Source organism: Diabrotica virgifera, chromosome 3 (assembly GCF_917563875.1).
Source record: "Diabrotica virgifera virgifera chromosome 3, PGI_DIABVI_V3a".
In the NCBI taxonomy this organism is placed as follows: domain Eukaryota; kingdom Metazoa; phylum Arthropoda; class Insecta; order Coleoptera; family Chrysomelidae; genus Diabrotica; species Diabrotica virgifera.
The window spans coordinates 107,643,724-107,669,457 of record NC_065445.1 but is presented as its reverse complement, the minus strand read 5'-3'; the positions used below and the strand labels follow the sequence as shown (position 1 = coordinate 107,669,457).

General features: G+C 36.5%; 1 protein-coding gene across 10 annotated transcripts in view; it reads left to right on the top strand.

The window, feature by feature from the left end:
* The window catches only part of LOC126882035 (trehalase-like), a 122,245-nt gene extending 110,245 nt beyond the window's left edge, over nucleotides 1–12,000 (top strand). For all 10 annotated transcript variants that reach the window (XM_050646814.1, XM_050646819.1, XM_050646817.1 and 7 more), the window contains 3 exons: nucleotides 7,340–7,659; nucleotides 7,926–8,286; nucleotides 11,576–12,000. In XM_050646814.1, coding sequence (XP_050502771.1) covers nucleotides 7,340–7,659; nucleotides 7,926–8,286; nucleotides 11,576–11,970 — 1,076 coding nt within the window. In that variant the 3' untranslated portion in view covers nucleotides 11,971–12,000. The remainder of the gene's footprint in view (nucleotides 1–7,339; nucleotides 7,660–7,925; nucleotides 8,287–11,575) is intronic.
* Nucleotides 12,001–25,734: the final 13,734 nt, after the last annotated feature.

Sequence of the window (25,734 nt, the reverse complement as noted above, 5' to 3'; positions counted from 1 at the left end):
GAGAATGGGAAGTAAACGAATGCCAAAAATGGTACTTTCACGATGACCAATACAAAAGAGGAGGAAAGGCAGGCCAAGGAAAAGATGGAAAGACAGTGTGTATGAAGACTTGAAGAAAAGTAACATTGAGAGATGGAAAGAACTAGCATTGGACGGAAGGAGATGGAGAGAGGTGGTGAAGGAGTGTATAAAAAGACTGAAGTGTAATTAAATAAAATTTATAAGTTATGTAAGTTATATTAAGTTATTTATTATATTATTTATGTAATCAGAAATGTAAACATTTTAGCCATAGGCCTACAAGGCCTGTTGCGCTTAATAAAAAAAAGTAGGATCGATTTAAATTTAGATAATAAGAAATGTTTTTAAAAGGAACTTGATCTGCATAATTAAAACTATGCAACATCGATAGGGTCGGTAATTCGAGGGAGTAACTGATCGTCTGCTGTTAACTTGCCGAAGAACAACAAGGTTTTACAAAGGGGCGGTCTATAACAGACGCAATATTTATAATAAAACAAATAAAAGATAAAGCTATGCAGAGGTTCCCAACCAGTGTGCCGCGGCACACTGGTGTGCCCTGAAGTCCCTGTAGGTGTGCCGCGAAATTTGATTTTACTCACTATCATTATAGATATTATTTACCCAAGTGTTCCGTGGCTGAACCAGTTTTTAAGTTAGTGTGCCTCAAGCTAAGAAAGGTTGGAAACCGCTGAGCTATAGAGTTCGGTATGTCAGCGTATATTTGCTTCATTGATCTGACAAAGGCGTTTGGCAGGGTTCGCCTGGGAGACATTCTTAATATATTAATAGAAAATAAAACACCGACCAGCATGACCATAACCTAAATAACAACAACGTAACCAAAGTTAGAGCAGGAGACGAATTCACTGACATGACTTCAATATTAACATATGTGCGTTATCCGACTAAAGAAACGAGGCTGTAAATTTGTCGGACAAGAGATCGACAATCTTTAGTAATTAATTATATCAATACTTTCAATTGAAAATTAAGAGTTTTGTAATAACAAAACTGTACCGCGCTAGAGTGACATCTTGCGGGTGTCCGACTCTTTTTTGTCCGACAAAAATAATTCATTTTATTCTTACTTACTAGCCAACGCCCACCCTTGGCATGTTAGCCATTTGGTAGTGCGCTGACCAGTATAGACGAGCCGTTTCTCGTAAGCGATCTTCATCCTCCTCGGGTGGGTCTGTTATCAGGGCTGGGCACACTGGGAGGTGAGCAGCATCCATCTGGGGCTGATTGCATAGTGGATATTCTGTCTAAATCCCGAGCCGAGGATTAGCGGCGTGTAATTTGGGTTGCTTATATAAACTTGAATCAACGAAATGGGCCTTGAGTGTTATTTAAAACGCTGAAAAGACCGTTTAGTGATAATAAAAAGGGTGGGTTGTGATTGCGCGCAGCGGTCAAATACCTCCTGCCCTGCGGTTCTCTCACTCTAATACCCGTAAGTTAGGTTTGGACCGAAGGGTTAGGTCTTCCTCCTTTCAGGCAAAAACCGATATTTACTGCGGTTGCATGATATTTAATATTAAAATAGTATTGGATGTGGTAGAATGTAGACTCTTTGTATAATTATCAATTGAACAGTGAAGCTGTTAGATCAATTTTCCGATTCAATCATTTCTACTGTTCACAGTTCTGTGTTTGTGTTTGCTTTTGAGTAGGTATTTCATTTTCTTGACAACGAAAATGTTCGGTGTGGAAATAATTAATAAGTGCTTGGAATGCGGAAACGTGTATAAACGTAAACATGATTTAAAAAGACATGTAAAAAGTTCGCATCCCGACAAATTGGATGCAATTGCCCCTTTAAAAGTGCTTAAAGGCAACGTCTATAAATTTAGACATAAGCCAAGTTTAAACTTTCATGCCAAAAAAATGCACAAAAATGTCATTGATTTGTACAGTTGTAATTTTTTGAATAATAAACATTCGCGATTCAAGTTTATATAGGCAACACAAATTACACGCCGCTAATCCTCGGCTCGGGATCTAGACTCGAGTCATAGTGGACAGCTGTAATTTTCGCGGACGCCGCACATAGGGGTATTGTACACTTCTGAGCGGCCAAAAGTCCATTTTCTAGAATTCAACACAGGAAAAAAAAAAAGATATTCTCAGGTAGCTAAATGTTCAATTAATCGTGTAATATAGTTTATTCTACCTTATTTTGAATTTGACCGCCTGGCGCCAGTCTAAACTTGATCGTTCATTTGAGTGCATGTGTGATAGTTTGTGTTGTTCGCTGCGTAACCGCGTATTTGACAATTATTTTTCGAGTAGTGTGCAAACAGATTAAAGCGAAAGCTATGGATTGTGATGAAGCAGGTAATTTTGTATGCTTTCTATATTTTTTAAGTAATAAAAGGTTTGGAATCTATTTTGTATACATTTTACAATAAGTGTTGTTTTCTAGTCATTTTTTTTAAATCAAATTTTTATATTTCAGTAAGTTTGTTATATTTCCCGACATTTCCCGGCATTAATTTTAGCATTTTCGAATAGCCCGTGTTTTAGTCTTAACAACATATCTAAAATTGGTTCCAGTTTTTTCCAATATTTGACGCTATAGCACAATGAAGATGACTATAGCATAACTATAAACATTTTTAATGTCTTATATTTTGTTACATTTTCTCATTTTTTTGTTATAGGGCCCTCAGGAGTTCGAGTTATAGCTCGAAAACACTTGTTTGAGGTTACGATGCAAGAAAATTTAACCAATATTAATGAAAAATTAGAGTATTTGGAAAAATACGTTCTAAAATTAGGCCCACTTTCGAACGAAGATCTGAAGAAAATTAAACACGATTTGTCACGTTTTAAGTCAGAAGTAAAAAGAAGATGGACTGACGCTCACTATATACAAGATAGTTTTATGAAAAACAATAAAACATGGCTAGAGGGGACGTTTCTTGTTTTACCGCAAGCTACAACGGCAACAGGACGACCGCTTAGATCTTTTTCTGATTTAAGTGAAAGAAGTAAAAGAAGAAAAACAAAAAATTTACGCGAAAGCACCGAGTTAGAAGTGCTCATTTTCGCTACACAATCAAAACTAGGGGAAAAGGGAAAAAGAGATGCCGCATTAGTGTTAAAAGAAATTAATACGACACCAAAACGTGCTACAGAATACAAAAAGGCATATAACCTAACAAAAGAAAAACCTTCGACTTCTCAATTGTCTCCAGTACAAGCCTTGTCTATGTTTGTGGAAGCTGACTTGTCTAGAAGACAATACGAAGTAATACGGAGTACTAATAAAAAATTTTATCCTTCCTACAGCATACTACAGAAATCAAAACAAGAGTGTTACCCAGACAAAGAATCTTACCGAGTAACAGAAACAAGTGCCGAAATAAACCTGCAGAGTTTAATAGACCATACAAGTACAAGATTATTAACGTATGTGGAAGAAATATTGTTATCGACGCTGCTGAAAGAAGAAGAAAGAGGCGCATTACTGTTAATATGTAAGTGGGGCTGTGATGGAGCACAACAAGCTCAATATAAACAAAAATTTGAATGCGATTCCAATTCCGATACGAATTTATTTCAGAGTTCTTTGGTGCCTTTGCAGCTTATTTGCTCCACTAATAATAAAATTCTATGGCAGAATCCAACACCTTCCTCACCACGTTATTGTCGCCCAATCAGACTACGATTTGTCAAAGAAACCAAAGATGTAACAAATGAAGAAATAAGCTACGTCAAAAATGCCGCAAAGAATTTGAAAAATACTGAAGTAAAGTTGGAAGAAAAAACTTATTCGGTAAAGCACTCTATGATGCTAACCATGATAGATGGAAAGGTGTGTAACGCTGCCACTAACACTACATCTACAATGAAATGTTATATATGTGGTTTGACATCCAAGGATTTTAATTGTTTAGAAAAAAAGGGAACGGTTAAATCGGAGACACTTGAGTTTGGATTGTCCATTCTACATGCTAGAATTCGTTTTCTAGAATCTGTTCTGCATCTCGCGTATAAACTACCTGTAAAAAAGTGGCAACTAAGAGCTGATAATGACAAAGCAGCAGTAAAACAGAAGAAGCATGATATACAGGAAGAATTCAGGATCAAGATGGGCCTGATTGTAGACGTTCCAAAACAGAATTTCGGAAACACAAATGATGGCAACACCAGTCGAAGGTTTTTTGCAGATCATGAATTATCTGCTGAAATTACCGGTATTGATGTGAATTTTATATTCCGCCTAAAAGTGATTTTAGAAGTATTATCAAGTGGACATAAGATCAATTCAGAAAAATTTTCTATTTATGCTAAGGAAACTGCAGAGCTGTATGTTAAACTCTACCCATGGCATCCAATGACACCAACTTTACATAAAATTCTAATGCATGGATCGGAAGTAATAGAAAAAGCTCTGTTACCGATTGGTCAGTTGTCGGAAGAAGCTGCGGAAGCACGAAATAAATATATTCGAATGTATCGTCAGAATTTTGCGCGAAAATTCAGTAGAGAAGCCTGCAATATGGATATTCTAAACAGGCTACTTCTTAGTTCCGATCCAATAATTACAGGAATGAGACCAATTAGAAGAAAAACAACCAAACCCTTCATGAAGGAAACAATAGCTTTGTTACTTTCCGCTGAAGTTGACACCGTATCTGACGATGAATCGTCATCAGATACGATGATGATGACAGGATATTCATCAGACGAAGAACCAAGGTCTTCTTCTAGTTAGTTTTTTAAATCTATCTAAAATTGGTGCATAAAAAGTTAATTTGAATAACAATATTATTTTAGAAATATTTATCTAGAATTTTTTTCTGTTCAGCTGATAAAATTTTGTAAAAATTCATTATATTGAAAGTTTATTTTTATAATGTATAATTAAGTATTAAAGCATTGTATAAAGCTTAAAAGATTTATAATTGCTGTCTACAAAAGGTTTTACTTATTTCAAATGGATAATAAGGGCAATAAACGCAAAAATTGATATTTGCATTTTATTTTGATTATTTGCAAGATATTAAAAAAGTTTTGCTTTTTTCTACCTATTTAGAAAATAGTTTAGTTAGTAAAAAAGTTTTGTCCGTCCAGATCGCTCAAATACCCGTATGTGCGCCGATGCGATGTAGATGGGAGGCCAGTTAGTCATGCCCCGTAGTTGTTCTGAACACGGCTACACTAATGGGTCTCGGCAAGTTGCGAGGGATTGGTGACTATTAGGTGGGCCCAAGATTTTCCAACACCGGCTTGTATTTGCTGCTCTTTTATCTTCGCTTTGATTCTTCTTCTAATGGTGGACTTTGCTGATGTGTACGATTGGAAGCGGGGGGGCTGTGGAAGAGTAGTGCCTTCTTTTGCAAGTTCATCCGCCGCTTCATTCTCTTCAACACCGACATGACTAGGGATCCATTGTAAAGTAATCAGCCACCTATTTTCCAGCAAGTTCGATAGCTGGGCGTGGCAAGATATTGTTTTGGCACAGTCGGTATATCGATTTGTCGACAGGGCGAGGATTGCGACTTGGCAGTCTATGAAGAAGGCAACTTTTTGGGGGTGTTCGAAATTCTCAAGATTTTTAGGAGCTTCGTGTATAGCAGCAATTTCTCCGTCGTAGTTGGTGAGAGGGGCACCCACAGCTATGGAGCCTTTGGAGAACGTTGAGACATATCCTGCTCCTGTTCTTCCCGAGTCTGGCATCGAGGAGCCATCGCAATCGCAATAGATGTGAAGCCACTCATGCGCTGGGTACTTGGTGTGTATAGTCTCTAACACGGCTTTCCTTAGGACAATGTCTGACGATAAGTGCTTCGGGTCGTTATGGTTTTCAAGACGTAATTCTGTGTTTGGTAGACATCAGGCCAGTGTAATTTGCGCTGGGAAGGGCCGGCTCTTCCGACAGGTCAATGTGGTATTTTTCCATGATTTGATTTGCTGCTGTAAGCGGAGTGGTTTGTGTTTTAAGACGTGAGGCTGCTTGTCTATATTCGTCCCATTTTTGTGGAAGTATTCGTCTTTGCCTTTCCCAGAATGTTAACGCGTGTTGCTCTCTGCGGCATTGTATTGGTTCAGTACTGGTCTGGGCTTTCTTTGATGTAATCGGTGTTGATTTTGGAGCACCGGTGATGACGCGAAGGGCAGTGTTCTGGGCGACTTTAAGCTTGGAGGTGGTGTTTGTACTCGCAGTTATTGTAGCTTCACTCCCATATTCTAATATCGGCCGGACATAGGTATTGTATGTTGCTACCAAGACATCTTGCGTGGCGCCTCACTTTGTTGCTGTGAGACGTTTGAGCAGTCGACATCTCTTTGTGGCTTTCTCTGCAGTGTCGTCGATTTGAGGTTTCCACGTCATTTTCTTATCTATGTACACCCCAGGTATTTTGTTACATCCTGTCTTTCCAGATCGACTCCTTTGTATCTCAGCTTGACAGCAGTCTGTTTTGTTGAAAGGGTAAGTACTTGATATACGGTTTTGGTTGTACTGACAGTTAGGCAGTTTTTATCCGCCCATTTTTCTAGATTTTTCAGAGCCTGCTTCATTACTCCCTCGAGCGCTTTCAGACTGCTACTTGATGCCCATATTAGGAGGTCATCGGCATACAGGAGGGCTTCCACACCAGGTGTCTTTCTGATCATTGCGAGCACTTCGTTTATCATTAAGTTAAACAATTGACAGCTCCTTGTGGCAGCTCTTGTCTTTGCAGTCTGAATTTGGAACAATGGTTGTGAAATCTGACTCTCTGATACCTTTCCCCGAGAAAATATTTTATCCAATTGAATAGTTTGCCGTCAATTCCAGACTTCGCTTTCTTGTGTAATAGCAAACCTCTCCATACTGTGTCGTATGCAGCTTTGAGGTCTACTAGCACTGCCACTGTTCACATCTTACGGTGGAAAGCATCCTTGACTTTTTGAGCGAAATCGACTACATGGTCCATGGTGTTCCTGGCGTCGTCAATCAGTGCAAGATGGGTTATGGCTCGGTTCAGTCTGTCCAGAACCATTTTTTCGGCTACTTTGCATAAGGAGCTTGTGAGGGATATTGGCCGGTAGCTATCAGTCAGGCTCGGATCTTTTCCTTTCTTTAAGGTGGGTATGACCCCACTCTTCTTCTATTGACTTGCATATTTTATTCTAATGCATAATCTTTTAAAACGAAGCAATTAAAACCATATTTAAGACTTTTGTAATCATTTTTGAAAAAGGACGATGTACTGTGGACAAGTAGTTTTGTGGACTAGGTATATGGAATTAATTTCATAAATTTTAGATTATTCTCTTCAACAACAATACTTAGGTAAAATGTTTCTTTGTACTTTTTTAGGTATCTTGGAAAACTTTCTCTCCCTAGTTGACAGATATGGGTTTATACCGAATGGCAGCCGGGTATATTACTTAAACCGATCTCAACCACCCTTATTGTCTCTGATGGTGGGTCTTTACATAGATGCTACTAACAACAAAGAATGGTTAGCAACAAATGTGAATATTCTCGAAAAGGAATTGACGTGGTTTTTAACAAATCGTATGGTATCTGTTCATGGGCACAAGATGGCGAGGTATGCGGGTCCTAGCGGCACACCGAGACCTGAATCTTACTATGAAGATACTATCACTTGCCAGTCCTTTAAAGACAAAGATAAGGTAACTATTACTACTACTATTAATAAATTGGATTACTTCTACACTGTTGTTTCTTTGTCTTCATATCTATTTGTTTTCTCTTTTTTGAGATGCCATATTTGGATGATTGATGAAACCAAGTGCTGTTTCAGTGTGTGATTTTCCAGTAAATATATTAGTCCAAATATTTACGTTCCTTCTTGGGTTGATCTGGTCAAGTTGTGATTAATAATTGATTTATGGGATGAGTTCAATACATTAACAAATAATGATTCTAAATGTTTTAGGAACAGTGTTATAAGAACCTAAAAGGTGGAGCCGAAAGTGGTTGGGACTTTTCCTCACGTTGGATCTTAAAAGAAGACGGAACTTCCGGATCGGACTTGCCAGATATTGACACTTTCAGAGTAATACCTGTTGATTTGAACGCCTTTCTATGTAAAGCCTTTAAAGAACTATCTAGATTTTATTCAATACTAGGCAATGTTGACAAAACTCAAGAATGGAACGGCAGAGCTGACAAGCTAGAGAGGGCTATACAAAAATTTCTTTATTCCGAGGAAGACGGTGTTTGGTATGATTTCGATATAAAATCTGGACAATCTAGGAAAAGCTTTTATCCTAGTAACTTAACTCCTTTATGGACAGGTACGATTTATTTGAATTGTTTAAATATTTCATCCATTATAGATACATGTCTAAAACATATACTCGTTTAATCAGAAGTGAACAAATAATGACGAAGTGTGTGCTTAATAATTTTTGAACTGTGTAGAATCTCCTTCTTCTTCTTCTTTACGTGCCATCTCCGCGACGAAGGTTGGCAATCATCATTGCTATTCTTACTTTTGACACTACAGCCCGAAAGAGTTCAGTTGAGCTGCATCCAAACCATTCTCTGAGATTTCTTAGCCAGGACATTTTTCTCATGTTACCTATGCTGCGCCTTCCTTGAACGTTTCCCTGCATAATTAATTTGAGTTCATATCTGTCACCACGTGTTATATGACCCAAGTATTAAAGTTTTCTTATTTTGATGGAATCCAGTATCTCCCTGTTGTTCTGTATTCTTGTTAGTACTTCCTCATTGGTTATTCTGTCTGTCCAGGAGATTCTCAGCATTATTCGATATGTCCACATTTCAAATGCTTCTAATCTATTGAGACATTGTTTATTCAGAGTCCATGTCTCCACACCATACAAAAGAACAGAAAATACATAACATTTTAGTACTCGCTTTCTAAGATTTAGGCTGAGGTCTCTACTACATAATATTTGTTTCATATTAGTGAATGCACTTGGGGAATCTCTAAAGAATGTTAATATCATAGAAAATAGATAACTGACATAGGTACAGAAACATTATACCTATTCTTTGATACATACACTATTTATTGTAAACTATATGAACAACTGATTTTTTCTGCAATTTTCCACGTTATTACATTTTATACAATAATTGTTTGTAGTTCGTTCACTCTCTTTCTATCATATTGTTTCGATAAGCTATGGGAGAGTATACTTTCGTAGCTTTACTATTTGTATGTATACTATGTATACAGTGTGTCATCACTTAGTTCTATAGACTGTTAATCTATAATTGACACACAGAACCCCATACGATTGGCTGGGGACTGACATACGATTGAGGAATTCTAACCAATTAAAGAGCTGTAGGGGAAAGTGGTACACAGTGATACATGGTTCACAGTGAAACATCGAAATTTATTTTTAGATTTGGCGCCCTCGTAAAGCGCATTTGTGAAATCTGCAGTTGCCCAGTGGAGTCGAATGTTGTTGTGAGCGTTCATGTGCTTGGAATAAGTTTTGCTAATAGTAATTTGATTTTATGTTTTGTAAAGGAATGTATTAACTTAATAAGAGTAGTTGGCATGTATTTTTTATTTATTAACAGCCAATTTCAAGCATTCCTATTATTAAAATGGCATTTTACCTATGTAATAATATGACCTAAAACACAATTTGTAAGATGACGACTCGCATAGCAAAGTTTTAAACTTTATTGTGTGGTTAGGTTATTGGTACACGCTGAAACAGTGTTATGTGGTACACAGTGATACGTGTTTCATTGTCTACCGCAATATTATAAATTATTACCAACAATTTGATATTTTGGTATTTCAGATGGTTAGAAAGCAAACGCCTATTAAAATAGGGAATACGTCTGCACATGTAATGGCTGCTGCCCCAAAGTTGGTATTAGAGGAAAATTATTCTCTACGTGGAGCAGCCGAGAGATATATTAGTTTTGTAACTTAACAACGATATGTGCTCAAAATATGCAATAATCCGGTTATTACAAATTTAATAATATTGACTTTGGATCGTTAGATGTTCGATAAGAGCTTTACGTGGTCAAAACATTTTCTTAAGACACTAGATATAATATGTTTCACCATGTACCGATTCTGGTACAAAGTGAAACAATTTTCGGTATTTTTTCTTAAAGTGATATTTTTTTTTCATTATGCGAATTTCGTTCTTGAAATGTTAAGAAAGAGTTAGTGTAACATACTGCTTTGGAAATTTTCCTTTTAATTCAAAAATAAATTTTTTGAACTCAATAGCTTTTTTTTTGTTTCACTATGTACTACTCTCCCCTACGTAAATATGTTTTCTGAATGTCGGGGTATATGTGAATGATAAATTCTGTTACTTTTCTTTGACAAATAATCACGGACATTGTAACGGGTAGTTCTTTTCGGACAACAGACTCAGTAAAACTCAGGTTCAATTAAAATAAATAAATATATTCTTGTTCTTTCGATTCAAAACAAAAATGATAAAATCAAACAATATTCTGCTCTTGGTTCCGCTCCGAAGAAAGTTCCCTTCGCGGAAAGCTGTAAAAGAAAAACACAACTGCTTTTACTGCTATCAAAAATACAATAACAATGTTAGTATAATACAATAAGCAATCACGCTATTCTACAATACGGAATCAACATGTTAATAATTACGCACAGACTCGTAACCACGTTATTCCTCAATACGGAATAATCACACAGTCTCGCAATCACGGAATCAAAATATCAACAACCACATACACATATATACCCATGTAACGACTCGATCCCCGACTGGAGATGGGCGATCGCTCACTGTGCGACCACCAACGAAACAATCCTTCAATTCAGGACCACTCCGTGGCAGGCTCAAACTCAATACGTCGCAACACAGAGGTTGTTCATAACTCGGTTCATTGGGAACTGGGTGGCCACCGGCTGATGGCCCGGTGAGTTCCTCTCACGACAGTACGCTGGGTGGAACTGATTTTCTGTTGCTCCGCTCTCTATTAAATACACTTTTGGGCGGCCCATCTCCTGGCATCCATCGCTAGAGGTGGAACTTAGTATGACTGCGTGGATTTCGATGCGCGTTTGGTACCCTGCCGGCGATCTGAGTGTGTACCTAGGGAGGCCAGTCGTTACAACATACAATTTTTTTGTCGATTTCTAGTATACTTATTAGAAAGAAATGTACCATTAAAAGAAAGGTCCCGCAAGAACCATATAAGTTGCGAGATAAAAAGAAATTAAACTATTGGAGGTGGGAAATTTAGCGATAAAAACCTATAAATTTATATTATATTTATTGTTTCCAACCTTTAGACGTATCGGACGAGTTTGGCAACTGCCACTGTGACAGTGACAGTTTTAGTTGGAATACTCCTCTGATACGTCCAAAGATGGAAAACAATAAATAAAATGTAAATTTATAGGTTTTTATCACTAAATTTCCCACCTCCACTAGTTTAATTTCTTTTTATCTCACAACTTAATATATTTTCCATCTTTTGCGTTATTCTGCCCGTTATTACCGCGCTAATCACTGTATTTATATTTCTATTACATTTTTTACTATTAACAGTTTCAATTTAATACAATTTTTTTATTGCCATTTTATATATTTGTAGGAGTCTTCGATAAAAATCCTAAAACTGGAGAAAAGGTCGTACAGTACTTAAAGAATAATAACATTGACGATTTCAAAGGTGGTATTCCGTCATCACTGCTTGACAGCGGTGAGCAATGGGACTTGCCGAATGCTTGGCCTCCTTTACAAGAGATCGTCATCTTAGGGCTTAAGAACACTAACAATTCCATAGCTTTAGATATGGCAGAGCAGTTGGCGAAGAATTATGTAGAATCGTGTATACTGGGATATGATAAAACTCAATCGATGTACGAGAAATATGACTCCACTACACCGGGGGCAAGCGGCGGCGGCGGGGAATATAATCCGCAAACTGGATTCGGATGGACCAATGGAGTAGCGCTTTCACTTATTGATACCTTTTATAAAAAATAGTATTTTTGTAACGATAAATGATACACAACGTATTTGCTTTTTATTTCTTCATAATATATCTTGCGATGTGGGCACATGTGGGCCAAACCAAGACAGGATATGAAACAATACATGGGGGATTAGGCTTTGGAACTAGAAATGAAGCTGGAGATGACATGCTTGAATTAGCAACAGCATTGGATATGGCGATTGTTAACACATTCTTTAAAAAGAGAGAAACTCGACTTATTACCTACAAAAGTGGACAATATCAATCCTAAATAGACTACTTCATGATAAGCAAGGACCGGAAAAAATGCACCAAAAAAATGTAAAAAAATGCGCATTTTAATGCAATTGATTTGTGAAAAATATGCAAGAGCCTTTATGAAAAACGCAATATTAAAATGCAACATTAATAATATTTTGGACTATTAGGCATTATAAATATTTAAATTAGTATAATGGTAGGTAATAGGTAGGTACTTACAATTCTTGTGCACGCTGAGCAAAATAAATTACCTCCGTCCCATGAAAGCTCTGGATGCGCCTTTATCCACAAATGTTTAATACTTGTCACTTTCGGAATTTTGGCGAAAAAATTATTCGTTACTCAATTTAAACTATATGTCAAAAATAATACGCAACAACGCACTGCGAATCAAAACACGAAATGAACTTCAGCTTTTATGAACAAATATTAAAATCTAAATTTCTGTACCTGCTTATCCCCCTACAAAGAGCAAACAGGTTTTTACAACCTATGTCAGTCAACTAATTGTTGTCCTACCGACCAAGTTATATTAGGGATTAGTCGGCTTAAGCGTCGTTTAAACACAACGATAAGTCACAGCAACTAGTTGTGATGACAAGTTGAAACGCTGTTTAGACGCTGCGATTCAATGCGATACCACCTTCAACCCAACTCCAACTTTGATAAGTTGTGCGATGCACCGTTTACACACAATGATAAGTTGCAACAACTCGATTGACCTTGATAAGTTGTTTGATTTATCGCTGTGTTTAAACGACCCTTATTAGTCCCAAAAATAGATAATAGAATAAGAATATTACCTGATTTAAACATTTTTCTTAAGAAATGGATTATACACAGTTATTGAATTTACGACTGATAGTTTTTTAATTGGAAGTGATAGTGAACCTTTGAGATTTAAAATATCGAGTTAATGCAACTTTTCTGAATTTATCAAGAAAAAATGCAAAATGTTTAAAATGTTTGAAAAAATGCAACATTTTCTAATTTATCAAAAAAAAATGCAAAAATATGCAAAAAATGCAGATTGCATTTAATCCGGTCCTTGATGATAAGGAAAGAAGACATACGTGAATGCAAGGACTGCAAGGTAATACACTCAGATGCAAAAGAAACGCAACGGAAAAAATTTTGGTCAAATTCAAAGTATTGCAGTTTTTTATTTTTAGCCCTATTTTGATGATTTTTTTAGCACACTGTGTAAAAATTTATAGATTTTAATTTGGTATAGTGAGTTTTTTAATAAAATTTTGTATTTGACTTAGTATACGGGGTTAATCGAAAGGTGGTTTTTTATCCTAATTTTGAAACATCCTGTAGAATAATTGCGTTTGCGAATTTTTGTAAAACCATATTTTTCGGTTGCAACCATGTCTCCTAAGCATTGTGTTTTTTGTTTCATGTCAAAATATTCCTTGGTTCATTTTTTAGAGCCAAATGAATTTGCCACCCACAATTTAGGACTTTTTTAGTTATGTTTATTTTGGAGTTACTTTGAAATACGACGAGGTGGCTTTGGTGACTGTTATCATTATGTTATATTGACACTTACATTTTGTTTACCTACGATTGATCATGGTTCTTAGTGTCGAAGATTCTGCGAAAGCCGTTGCTCTGGTTGAAGATGGGCTAAATTATGAATATGTGGCTAGAGTACAACAAACTCATCGCTCTAACCATCCAAAGGGTAGTGGAACGTTTTATACGAACCGGAACAAACAAGCGTAAAGCTGCACACGGGTATATTGAGGAAATTTTAGCGAATCAGTACCCTTTTCTCAATATATCGGCGATGATTTTCTATTAATGCAAGATGATGCGCGACTCCACTCTGCAATGTGTGTCACGCAATATTTAGAAGAAGTTGGTATGAATAAAATGAACTGGCCAAAGGGGTTCGCCAGATCTGAACCCAATAGAGAACGTTTGGGACATGCTTGGTAGAAATATTAGAGGTCGCGAGGTCGCACCAGCCTCAATTAACGAACTTCGCTTGGCTCTAGAAAAAGAGTGACAAAACATTCACCAAGATGATATTCGCAAGCTCATAGAAAGCATGAGCCGACGTTTACAGGCAGTTATAGAGGCTAGGGGAGGCAATACAAAGTATTAAGTGATTTTTTAGTAGTTTCTCTTTGTTATCTGCGTACTTAGGTTAAGTTACATTTAAGTTGTCTTTTTTATGTTTTGCTATTGCTATCACTGTTCATTAAAACCAAGTTCATGTCGTTGTTTTTAATCAATATTTAAATACAGTGCTTCTGGGATGTCGATATGACATTCCTTCGATATCAGTCACCAAAGTCGCCATCGTCGTATTACAAATTAATACAAAAGATAATGGTAATAATAGGAAAAGCCGTAAATTGTGGGTGGCAAGTCATTTCGCTCCTAAAAATAAACCGATCCATATTTTTACTTGAATTAAAAAACATAATACTTAAAAAGACATGTTTGCAACCGAAAAATAAGGTTTTACGAAAATCCGCCAACGGAATTATTCCACAGGATGTTTCAAAGTTAGGACAAAAAACCACCTTTCGATTAACCCCGTATAATAAGTCAAATACAAAATTTTATTATAAAACTCACTATACCAAATTAAAATTTATAAATTTTTACATAGTGTGCTGAAAAAATCATCAAAATAGAGCTAAAAATAAAAAAACTGAAATACTTTGAATTTGACCAAAATTTTCTTCGTTGCGTTTTTTTTGCATCTGAGTGTAGTTAGTGAGACAGTAAGCCAACAACATAAGCTGCTTGTTCTGGACATCGAAGTAAAAAGCGAAACTAAACAAAAATATCGGAGAGGACCACAAAAAATCAAGTGGTGGCTGCTGAAAGATGAGAAAGAAGGTCTATTCAGGAGAAGAATAGTAGAAAAAATATGAAGACTACAGGGGAAAACGGTGCAAGTCAATTTTTTAAATTTTTGGAAAACGCGATTTTTAGATTCAAAACTTCATAATTCATAAATAAACATGCTAAAACACTGTTGCATTGAGTATTTGATAACTCATATATACAGAGTATGATATTATAAAACTACTAGGACATACAGAGTATGAAATTGTCATGTACAGTAGGTAACAAGAGAAATTAAAAAAAAAAACAACCAAAGGTCTGGAGGAAAAAGGCAAAAACGCTGTAATTGACAAAATATAACTTTAATTCAACGAAAGAAAAAAATAAACAGAACTACACTTGTTTAACTTAACTAAACCTAAAAACATTAATATTATCTGTTAAGTGAATCAACATTGTAAATTCTTAAGATAAAAAATAAATTTTTTTTAGCTGATCAAAATACATTCTTCCTTTTTCTGAATGTTGTTCTGAAGCTATTTCCTTGGGGCATTTTTACAATCAACTACTTTTAATGGGAAATTTCCTTTTTCTGAACAAATTTTTTTTAAAACTTGGAGATCTTTGTATTTTGCCATTGGAATGGGCAGTGACTCGGTATATAGGATCGAGAAGAAAAAACGAATTCTTTTCCAGTATACGGTGGTTCCCTACCAGTCACTTTTTTGTTAATGACAGCAGAAACCATTGTTCCATTGTAGGTGTCTCTGAAATAAATTAGTCTGGGATGTTGCTTTGAAATGCTTAATTTTCTTATTGGTCTAGTTTTAAAAGGTGCTTTTGTAGCATACATATAGGTGCAAGAAAAGTGTCCCAGCTACGCACCAAATAGTTATCAACCACTTCTACTTTATAAGGCGCAGGTTTTTGACGAGCCAATCGTAACACTGCTTCCCAATCTTCTGGGGTTTCTGCTGTACTTTTTTGGTTAACGATACCAAAATCTTTATCCGTCTCCATGTAGGAGTGAACTCTTATAGGAAAAGTCACTAAAATAGAGTCAAATCTATCAGAGCTACATCACGTATTCGCCCAAAACTTTTTCGTTTTCTTGTAGTTTTTGACCGTAAAGCATCTTCAATTTCACTGTCCTCGCTTTCCATATTGATAAACAATAGTTCAAACTTACTAAACGTTAAAAAACAAACTGTGATTATGATAATAATGATACTAAAATAAACAACTTGTATGAATGCTGAACACTGACTGTGACTGTGATTTTCCGATTTTCCCTTGTAAATTGTCCCTACGGACAGGCGCATTGAGCACCTAAATCTGACTTATAGCATTGTTGCCTAGTTTAACCTTGACTTGCAGCGCTCTTCCATTGTACAGCATTATTTTATTCGTTTGTAACGTTTGACTTATTGCACTTTTATTTTGTTTGATATTTGTGGATTGTACTACGTGTATCCAAATATCGAAAAATGTATTCATCAAAAAATCGAAAAAAATTAACTTGCAGCGTTTTTCCCCTGTAGTCTTCATATGTTGGAACATGAAAGGAAGCCCTAATACAATTTGGAGAAAAATGGCCAGTAGTATTAGAGAGACTGCTATTGAAATACTTGGGAAAACGTCAGGAAAAAAGTTTGAGGATAAAGAGACTTAATGGTGGTCAAACGAAGTACAAGGAAAAATAAGAGAAGAGAAAATTATATAAAAAGTGGCAAGAAACCAGATCCGACACAGATCTTCCAAACTATATGGTGGCGAAAAAGGAAGCGAAAGTAGCAGTAGCAAAAGCCAAAGCAGAAGCGTATTCAAACCTATACGATCAACTTGATACCAGGGAAGGCGAAACGAAGATACCTATATAAAATAGCCAAACAGAGAGCAAAGAAAGCAAAAGATTTTAATCAGATTAGATGTATCCGAGATGAAAATAATAAAATACTAGTTCACGAAAGGGATGTCAAAAAGAGATGGAGAAAGTACTTTGACAGCTTATTAAATGAAGAATTTGACAGACAGCCTGTAGAGTCAACGGAGACAGTAGCAGCAATGGTCACCAAAATAACCAACGAGGAAGTGGCTCAAGCGCTTCAAAAAATAAAGAAAGGAAAAGCGGTAGGATTAGATGATATTCCTGGGGAAGTATGGAGAGCATTGGGAGAGACAGGAACAAGGTGGCTAGTGTAGAGTCAGCTCAATATGCAACCACTTATACGTTTCCTTCAGAAACGTAGTCGGTACTTGAGACAGAACCTCTGGCGAGAGAATGAGAGGATGTCAGGCAGGATTGACCTTAGACAAGGAAAAAAGAGAGGACGGGTAACACTCATTGGGTGCGTTCGGACGACCACAGCGGCTGGACAGCTGAGTCAGCAGTAGCTGTCAGACGTCACCGCTGGAAGCCAGCCGCTGAGAGATTTACTAAGCTTTCCCTATCACGGCTGGATACAACCACTCAGCCGATTTCTGCTGACCGCCAGCCGCTATGGTCGTCCGAACGCACCCATTATTAACACACACGTTCCAAAAGTGAAGCCAGTTTTTGGTTTGTTTGTCACCAAAAACATGGCGGTCACGTCAAAAATAACAATGGGTTGCCAGTGGTGGGTGTTCGTTGAAGGTTAAAATTTCATAAAAAATAAAGTAAATCATCATCTAAAATTCGTAATAAAAACATATGTATGTATTGAAACATATGTACGTAATATGAGCAACTTAATAAAACATTTACCGTACACAAATTCTTCATTTTAAATACATTTCATGTTTTTATTTTAAATACTCAATGCATAACAATACCCCAAAGATACGTCGATGATCAAAATCTCTGGTGTCGGTTTGGCTTCACTTTTGGTTATAGGATTACTCGTCCTCTCTCTTTCCTTGTCTAAGGGATTGACAGTAGAAGTTAGGTTAAGGATAAGGATTGTTGCTTTGAAATATAATTGTAATAAAGTGCTAAATAAAGATTATCCCAATAATACTACATGGTGGCAGCGAACTTGCAAATACTCCGAGGAATATTTGGCAAGTAGAACCTTCTTCGAAGAGCAGAAATAGAGTTAAATAAATCCAGGAATGGCAGAGAATCAAGCAGAGAGCCACGTGCTTGCCAACATGGCAACAGTATCAGCTCCTTCTGAGTTTAATTTCTCCCTTCCAGGATCATGGAATCAGTGGAAAAAGAGGTTACAAAGATATATGTCCGTTAGCGGTTTTATAAACAAACCAGAAGCTGAAAAAATTGATATGCTAGTGTATCTAATGGGGACAGAAGCGGAGGAAATTATAACTCAATTTAATCTAACACCCGCACAGCAAGTATATAGTATTATTATCGAGAAATTTGATGCTCATTTTATACCCCAAAAGAACGTAATATTTGAACGATTCAAGTTCAACACACGTAGTCAACAGCCAGGGGAGTCGGTGGATGCATATATCACTGCACTTCATAGCCTTGCAGAGCATTGTAGTTATGGGGCTCCAAAAGATGAGTTAATAAGAGACCGCATAGTAGTAGGAGTTTTAGATGTAAAAGTAAGTGAGAGGTTACAACTCCAAAAGAACCTAACATTAGGGGAAGCTGTATTAACAGTACGTCAAGCCGAGCTACAGAATTCTCAAAACAAGATTCTTAGGCAAGAATGAGTACAAGAAGTAGCTACGGTCAATGCACACAGAGGTAACTACTGGTCACAGTCACAAGCAGAACCAAATAAATATGGACAACAGAACACACAGGGGAAATCCAACAAAAACTACAAATGTACATACTGTAGTGTACCAAGCTGCAACAGGAGAGAAAGATGTCCAGCAAAAGATAGTCGTTGTCGATTATGTGGAAAGAAAGGACATTGGCAAGCTAGGTGTAGATCCGGCAGGAATGTAAAGGCCGCGTCTCACCATCAAATAATTTGATCAAACAGTTTGAGCAAACTTGACGTACTTGAGGAAGTACGTCAAAGTGACGTCACAATTGCAGTTTTTTTTTGAAATTCTAAAAATCTGTGCTCTCACTATCAGTCTAGTTTGATCAAATTTTTTGTATTGAGTTGTCTAACTTGTTTGTACTTTATTTAAAATTAAAATTTTTCATTATTATCCACAATGAACACTGAGGATGTGACGTCACTAACTGTCACTTTCAGTTTGCTCAAACCAGTTTGATCAAATTATTTGATGGTGGGACGCGGTCTTTAGAGTAGTTGAAGGTCAAAACTGTGCTGAAAGTGAGGTAGGAATAGAAAATGAAATCGAAAACTTACAGGTAAATAACTTTGATTTTCATCTAAGACACATTTACACTAATGATAAAGATCAGTGGTTTGCAAAAGTTTTAGTTGACAATAAATATGTTATGCCTTTTCTTGTTGATACAGGTGCTGATGTAAGCTGTGTTTCTAGAAATATGTTGTCTGATTTTTACAAAAATAAAATGTATGTTTGCCAGGAGTCCATAGGGGGCCCTGATAATAAAAAACTAGAAATTGAGGGTAAAATTGATGTTAATTTGACTTATAATGACAATATGTGTTCAGAATCTTTATATGTTGTAAAAAATCTAAAGGTGCCTATTCTTGGTCGACCAGGAATTATAAAATTAAAAATGCTCAATATTAATAAAAATAGTTCACGTTATAGTAATAATTTAGTATCTAAAAGTATAAATACATTTGGGGCAGAATCAGAGAGCTACAGTGCTAGCAAGTACTCATTAGAAACAATAGCTGAGTCATTTCAAGGAATATTTGATGATATTGGGGAATTTAAAACAGAAATGAAACTTGAGCTAAAATCTAATGTTCAGCCATTTGCCCAATCAGTACCATGAGTAGTTCCATTACCACTCATGCCCAAGTTAAAAGTTGAGTTAGACCGTCTACTTCAGTTGGGTATAATAAAACCAATTGAAGAACATACCAGGTGGGTAAGTCCTATTGTTTGTGTACCAAAAGGTGACTCTGTTAGGTTGTGCGGAGATTACACAAAGCTCAACCAAAGTGTATTAAGAGCTTATTTCCCACTTACAAAAATAGAGCATACTTTGGCTTAACTGAAAAATTCAATAATATTTTCTAAGCTCGACACAACTAGTGGTTACTTCCAAATTAAACTGAAACCAGAAAGCCAATTGCTAACTACATTCATCACACCATTTGGGCGATACTTTTTTACACGTCTTCCCTTTGGAATTTCATGTTCTCCAGAATATTTTGCACTTAGGTTTTCTAAGATTCTTTCAGGTATGAAAGGGGTAGTCTTTTATATGAATGATATTTTAATCCATGTTAGTTCAGTCAAAGAACATGACGAAATTTTAAACCAAGTTCTAATAAAATTACACAATGAAGGTATAACCCTTAATAAAAACAAATGTGTCATTGCTGCTAAGTCTGTTAAGTACTTGGGGCATGTCATCACTACTTCTGGGGTAAAAATAGATCCGGAACGGGTCAGGGCAATTAGAGAATTTACAGAACCAGAAAATAAAACAGAACTTTTAAGATTATTAGGTATGATTAATTTTGCTGGTAAATATATTAAAAACAAATCTGAAATTTTAGAACCTTTAACATCTCTTCTAAAAACGGACTCAGTATTCTTATGGGGACCTGCTCAAATTCAAGCTCTAAATACTCTAAAAAAATGTTTAGAAAGTTCCCCAAATTTATCATATTTTGATGCGAACAAAACTATTGTTGTAAATTCAGACTCTACTTGTTTTGGTATAGGAACTTGTCTGATGCAGGAAAATCTAGAAAAGTCTCGCGAAATAGTGGCATTTTCATCTCGATTATTAAGTCAAGTAGAGGGTCAATATGCACAGATAGAAAAAGAAGCCCTGGCAATTACGTGGGCAGCTGAAAAGTTTGCTGATTATATAACAGGGGTCAAAGATTTGATTTTTGAAACAGACTCAAAACCCCTTGTTAAAATTTTACAGACGAAAAATGTGGATAAATTAACTCCTAGGTTGCAGCGGTTTCGGATGAGATTAATGCGTTACAATTATAAAGTAGTTTACATCCCAGGAAAACAGTTGGTTGTGTCAGACGCACTAAGTCGAAGTCCCATAAAAAATTCTGTACCTAGTAATGATGAGCTGACAGGCATTGAAGTCGAGGGGTATGTTAAATCTGTAATTCGCAATTTACCCATAAAAGATCGGTTTATAAAGCAAATAATTGAGGAACACTTGACCCTGTTTTACAAATAATAAAACAATATACGTTGACTTTATGGCCAGAAAAGTCTAAAATTCCCGTGTATGTTTTGCCATATTTTCAATTCAGATATGATATTTCATTTTGTGAAAATTTGTTATTAAAAAGTTCTCGAATTATTATACCAGCAGCTTTACAACTTAAATGTCTAGAATATATTCACACAGGTCATCTGGGGGTAGTCAAATGCAGGGACAGGGCCAAATCTACAGTGTGGTGGATCGGGCTGTCTTCTCAAATAGAAAATATGATTAGAAATTGTCCCAATTGTGTGGAAACTCGTGAAAATATAAAAGAAACTTTTTACAAAGAAGAACCATGTACACGACCTTGGGAAAAGATAGCGCTAGATCTTTTTAAACTGGATAAATGGTTCTTGATTGTCGTGGACTACTACTCCAGATATTTTGAAATATTTGAGCTCAGTTCCATGACTGAAATTATTATTATAAATCACTTGAAAGGTTTGGACCACAATTTTTAACATTATTTAAGAAATTTGCTTCAAATTATAATTTTTTTCATGTAACTAGTAGCCCATACTTTGCACAGAGCAATAGATTAGTTGAACGGGCAGTTAAGACTGCTAAAGAACTAATCAAAAAGAATAGTGAAGATATATTTTTAGCGCTCTTAGCCTATAGGGCTACACCTTTAAGGTGTGGACTTTCACCAGCAGAGCTGTTTTTCTCTAGAAAATTAAGAACTAATCTACCACAGTTGTCATTAAATTTGGAACATTCGGTTGTTAAGGGGGGAGTGTCGTTAAGAGGAAGGGAAAATAAGGAAAAACAAGCAGATAATTATAATAGCAGACACCGAGCCAAGGATATGCAACCTTTAGATGTGGTCGATTCTGTCTGGGTTATTGATATTAGGCAATATGGATAGGTAATTGAAATTTGTGAAGAACCACGCTCTTATGTTGTTCAAACTAATAGTGGTCAATTCAGACGTAACAGATGGCATTTGGTCCAGGCACCTTACCATACTCCTGATACCAGTAACCAATTAGTTCCTAAGAAATTTGTTGACGGCAGCGACTTAGCAACTCCAGGCTTCTTGACCCACAAAGAAAAGGAGAATGAGAATATAAATAATTCCTCTGATACTTTAGAGACTATACATGGGAGTCAGAGTTGTGGAGTCGATGCTTCACCAAATAAAAGTGATGTCCAAAGTGGACACTTACCTGTACAGGAACCTGATATGTTATTGAGGCCTAAAAGGAACATTAAAAAGCCGATTTACTTGTCCGACTATAGTTGTTAAGTTATGTATATTATGTTATGTTATGTTAGTATTCATTCTATATTTGCTGGGGTCCTGGAATTCTCATAGAGAGCTCTGTAGCTTACCTCATGTAAAAAGAGGAGAATGTAGAGTCAGCTCAATATGCAACCACTTATACGTTTCCTTCAGAAACGTAGTCGGTACTTGAGACAGAACCTCTGGCGAGAGAATGAGAGGATGTCAGGATTGACAGTAGAAGTTAGGTTAAGGATAAGGATTGTTGCTTTGAAATATAATTGTAATAAAGTACTAAATAAATATTATCCCAATAATACTACAGCTAGCAGGTCTATTTAATAGAATTATAGAAGTTGGATAAATGCCAGATTAATGGAGAAGCAGTATACTGGTACCTGTTTACAAAAACAAGGGAGATATACAACAATGTACAAACTACAGGGCTATAAAACTGATTAGCCACACCATGAAAATATGGGAAAGAGTAATTGATAGACGGATACGTGAAGAGACCGAAATATCCGAGAATAAATTTGGCTTTATGCAGGGTAGATCAACAACAGATGCAATTTTCATTATAAGGCAGTTGATGGAAAAATACAGGAGTAAAGAAACAAACGCTCATATGGTATTCATTGATCTTGACAAAGCATATGATAGAGTTCCTCGAGAGATTCTGTGGTGGGCCCTCAATAAGAAAGGAGTCCCTGGTGAATATGTAAAGATTGTGAGATATATGTATGAGGGAGTAACTACTAGTGTTAGGACAGGTGTGGGAGAGACTGATAAATTTCATGTGAAAGTAGGATTGCACCAAGGCTCTGTGCTTAGTCCTTATTTATTTTCATTAGTTTTGGACCAGATAACAGCGAAACTACAGGGTAACATTTCATGCTGCTTAATGTATGCTGATGATGTCGTGTTAGTAGGAAATAGTGAAAGAGACTTGGAACAACAACTGGAACAGTGGAGACAATCTCTGAAGGAAAAAGGTTTAAAACTTAGTAGGACAAAAACAGAGTATTTGGAATGTTCATTTAAAGATGGAGCTACTACAAATAAAATGGTATTTTTGGATGGTGAAATGATTGTGAAAAGCAATAGTTTTAAGTACCTAGGATCGGTATTACAGAGTAATGGAGAAATAGATGGAGATGTATGAAGTAGAATTAGGGCTGGATGGATGAAGTGGAAAGAAGCGAGTGGTGTGTTGTGTGACAGAAAAATTCCAATGAAGCTGAAGGGAAAATTCTATAAAACAGCTGTAAGACCGGCTATGATGTACGGAACTGAATGTTGGACAGTGAAAAAGAAAGAGGAACAACGAATGCATGTGGCGGAAATGAGAATGCTTAGATGGATGAGTGGAGTGACAAAGAAGGATAAAATTAGAAATGAGTATATTAGGGGAAGTCTAGGTGTGTCATCAATTGATGCTAAAATGAGAGAGCATAGGTTAAGATGGTTTGGTCATGTTCAACGTCGAGACGTTAATTACCCAATACGAAGAATAGCTGAAGTGCAGATTCCTGGAAGGAGTAGGAGAGGAAGACCAAAGAAGACATGGGGGGAGACGATAAGGCAGGACATGTTGGTAAAGGGGATTAACATTGATATGACCCAAGATAGAATTTTCGTGGAGAAATGCAATTAGGGAAGCCGACCCCGCATAGGGATAAGGCAAAGAGAATGATGATGAATATATCTTGCGATGAGTTATAAGATTGTTCAATTGAAACATATCTTTGGTCAGTTGGTACCGTTTTGGAAACAATAATTGTAATCACTCAACTGACATTCTGAAATGCTAGTTAATGTTTGTACACGTTACACTGATCAGTTCCTATCATTTGTGTTTGACTACTATTTTAAGTATACCTAGTGACTTCAAAATGGCGAGTGTTGTTAACAATCCGTCCAAATATAATCAGCGTGCGGTCATACCAATTTCAACCTTCTGCGGGAAAGCAGGGCCGGATTTACGTTGAACCCGACTAGGCATTAATATTTCAAGCCCCCCACGCCTTGATCCCCCCCCCCCATTACCAACTTTTGGCTTTCGCTGTTGATTACTTATACAACTTATACCCTAGTGTTCTTTTATACTATTAACACTATTATACGGTTATAAAAGAGAAGGGTTGAAAAGAACAAATACAAAATTACCGTAATTAATGTTTTCTAAGGTTTTAATAGATAATAATAGTTCATAGTGATCATATGACTTAAAATAATACACAGAGAGTGCTTACAGTTTTTTTAAAAAACACATAAATAATATGGCTACCTTAAAATGTTTGTTACTTAAACTATAGTAGCTATAAATCAAGTAAGAGATCAGACTATGGGCTTTCTTCTACTTTTGCAACAGTCATTAATAATGTTGTCGTAATCCACGTTATTTCTGTTCCAAAGATCGACTGTTTCCAAATCGTTCTACGGGTAGGCCATCCCTAGTTATATACCTTAGTACCAACGTTAACTGGTTAATATGAGATATACCTGGAGTGGAGTCTACTCTACAACAGTCACAACATATTTTGCTTCCTTAGCTTCATTTAATATTTGTCTTCTAAATGTAATTCTTACTGTACAACGAAATCAAAGAAATAACAGCGCCCTTATTCTCAGAATGCAACAACAGAAACTCGAGAAATAAACACAACTCGACCTCGGATGCTATAGCACGACTGACACACACGATACAGATAAATACCAAGACTGCCCGATCAGTTTTAAACAGATTTCCTGAGCTGTAGGCAGTGACATGTCGATAAACAGGAGGGGTTGGAGGGGCGATGGCTAATATGAGACAGATAATAGGCGAAAAATAGCAAAGCGAGCGGGATTCATCTTACCTGCGCTGTGACACAGTCTACAGGTACAACGTAAAGATAGTAACAGAATTAGTAAATAATATATTCTCACGGTTATGTTTAAAAGTGGTATGTTAAATCATCGCTCTTATATTTTTTAAACTTTTAATGTGTGGTAAACTGTGCCAGAGTGTACTCGGAGCTAGGCAATGCGAACAAAATCCGCCCGTTCCGCGCCCTAACAAATTTGGCGCTCTAGGCCAGTGCCTTGTCGGCCTAGTGGTAAATCCGGCCCTGCGGGCAAGGTGATGTTAACATGATTTTTTAACCATGAATGACCCTTGCTCATGGAGTTTTCGGGACCCAGAGTGTATAAAAAGTGCACCGAAACCTT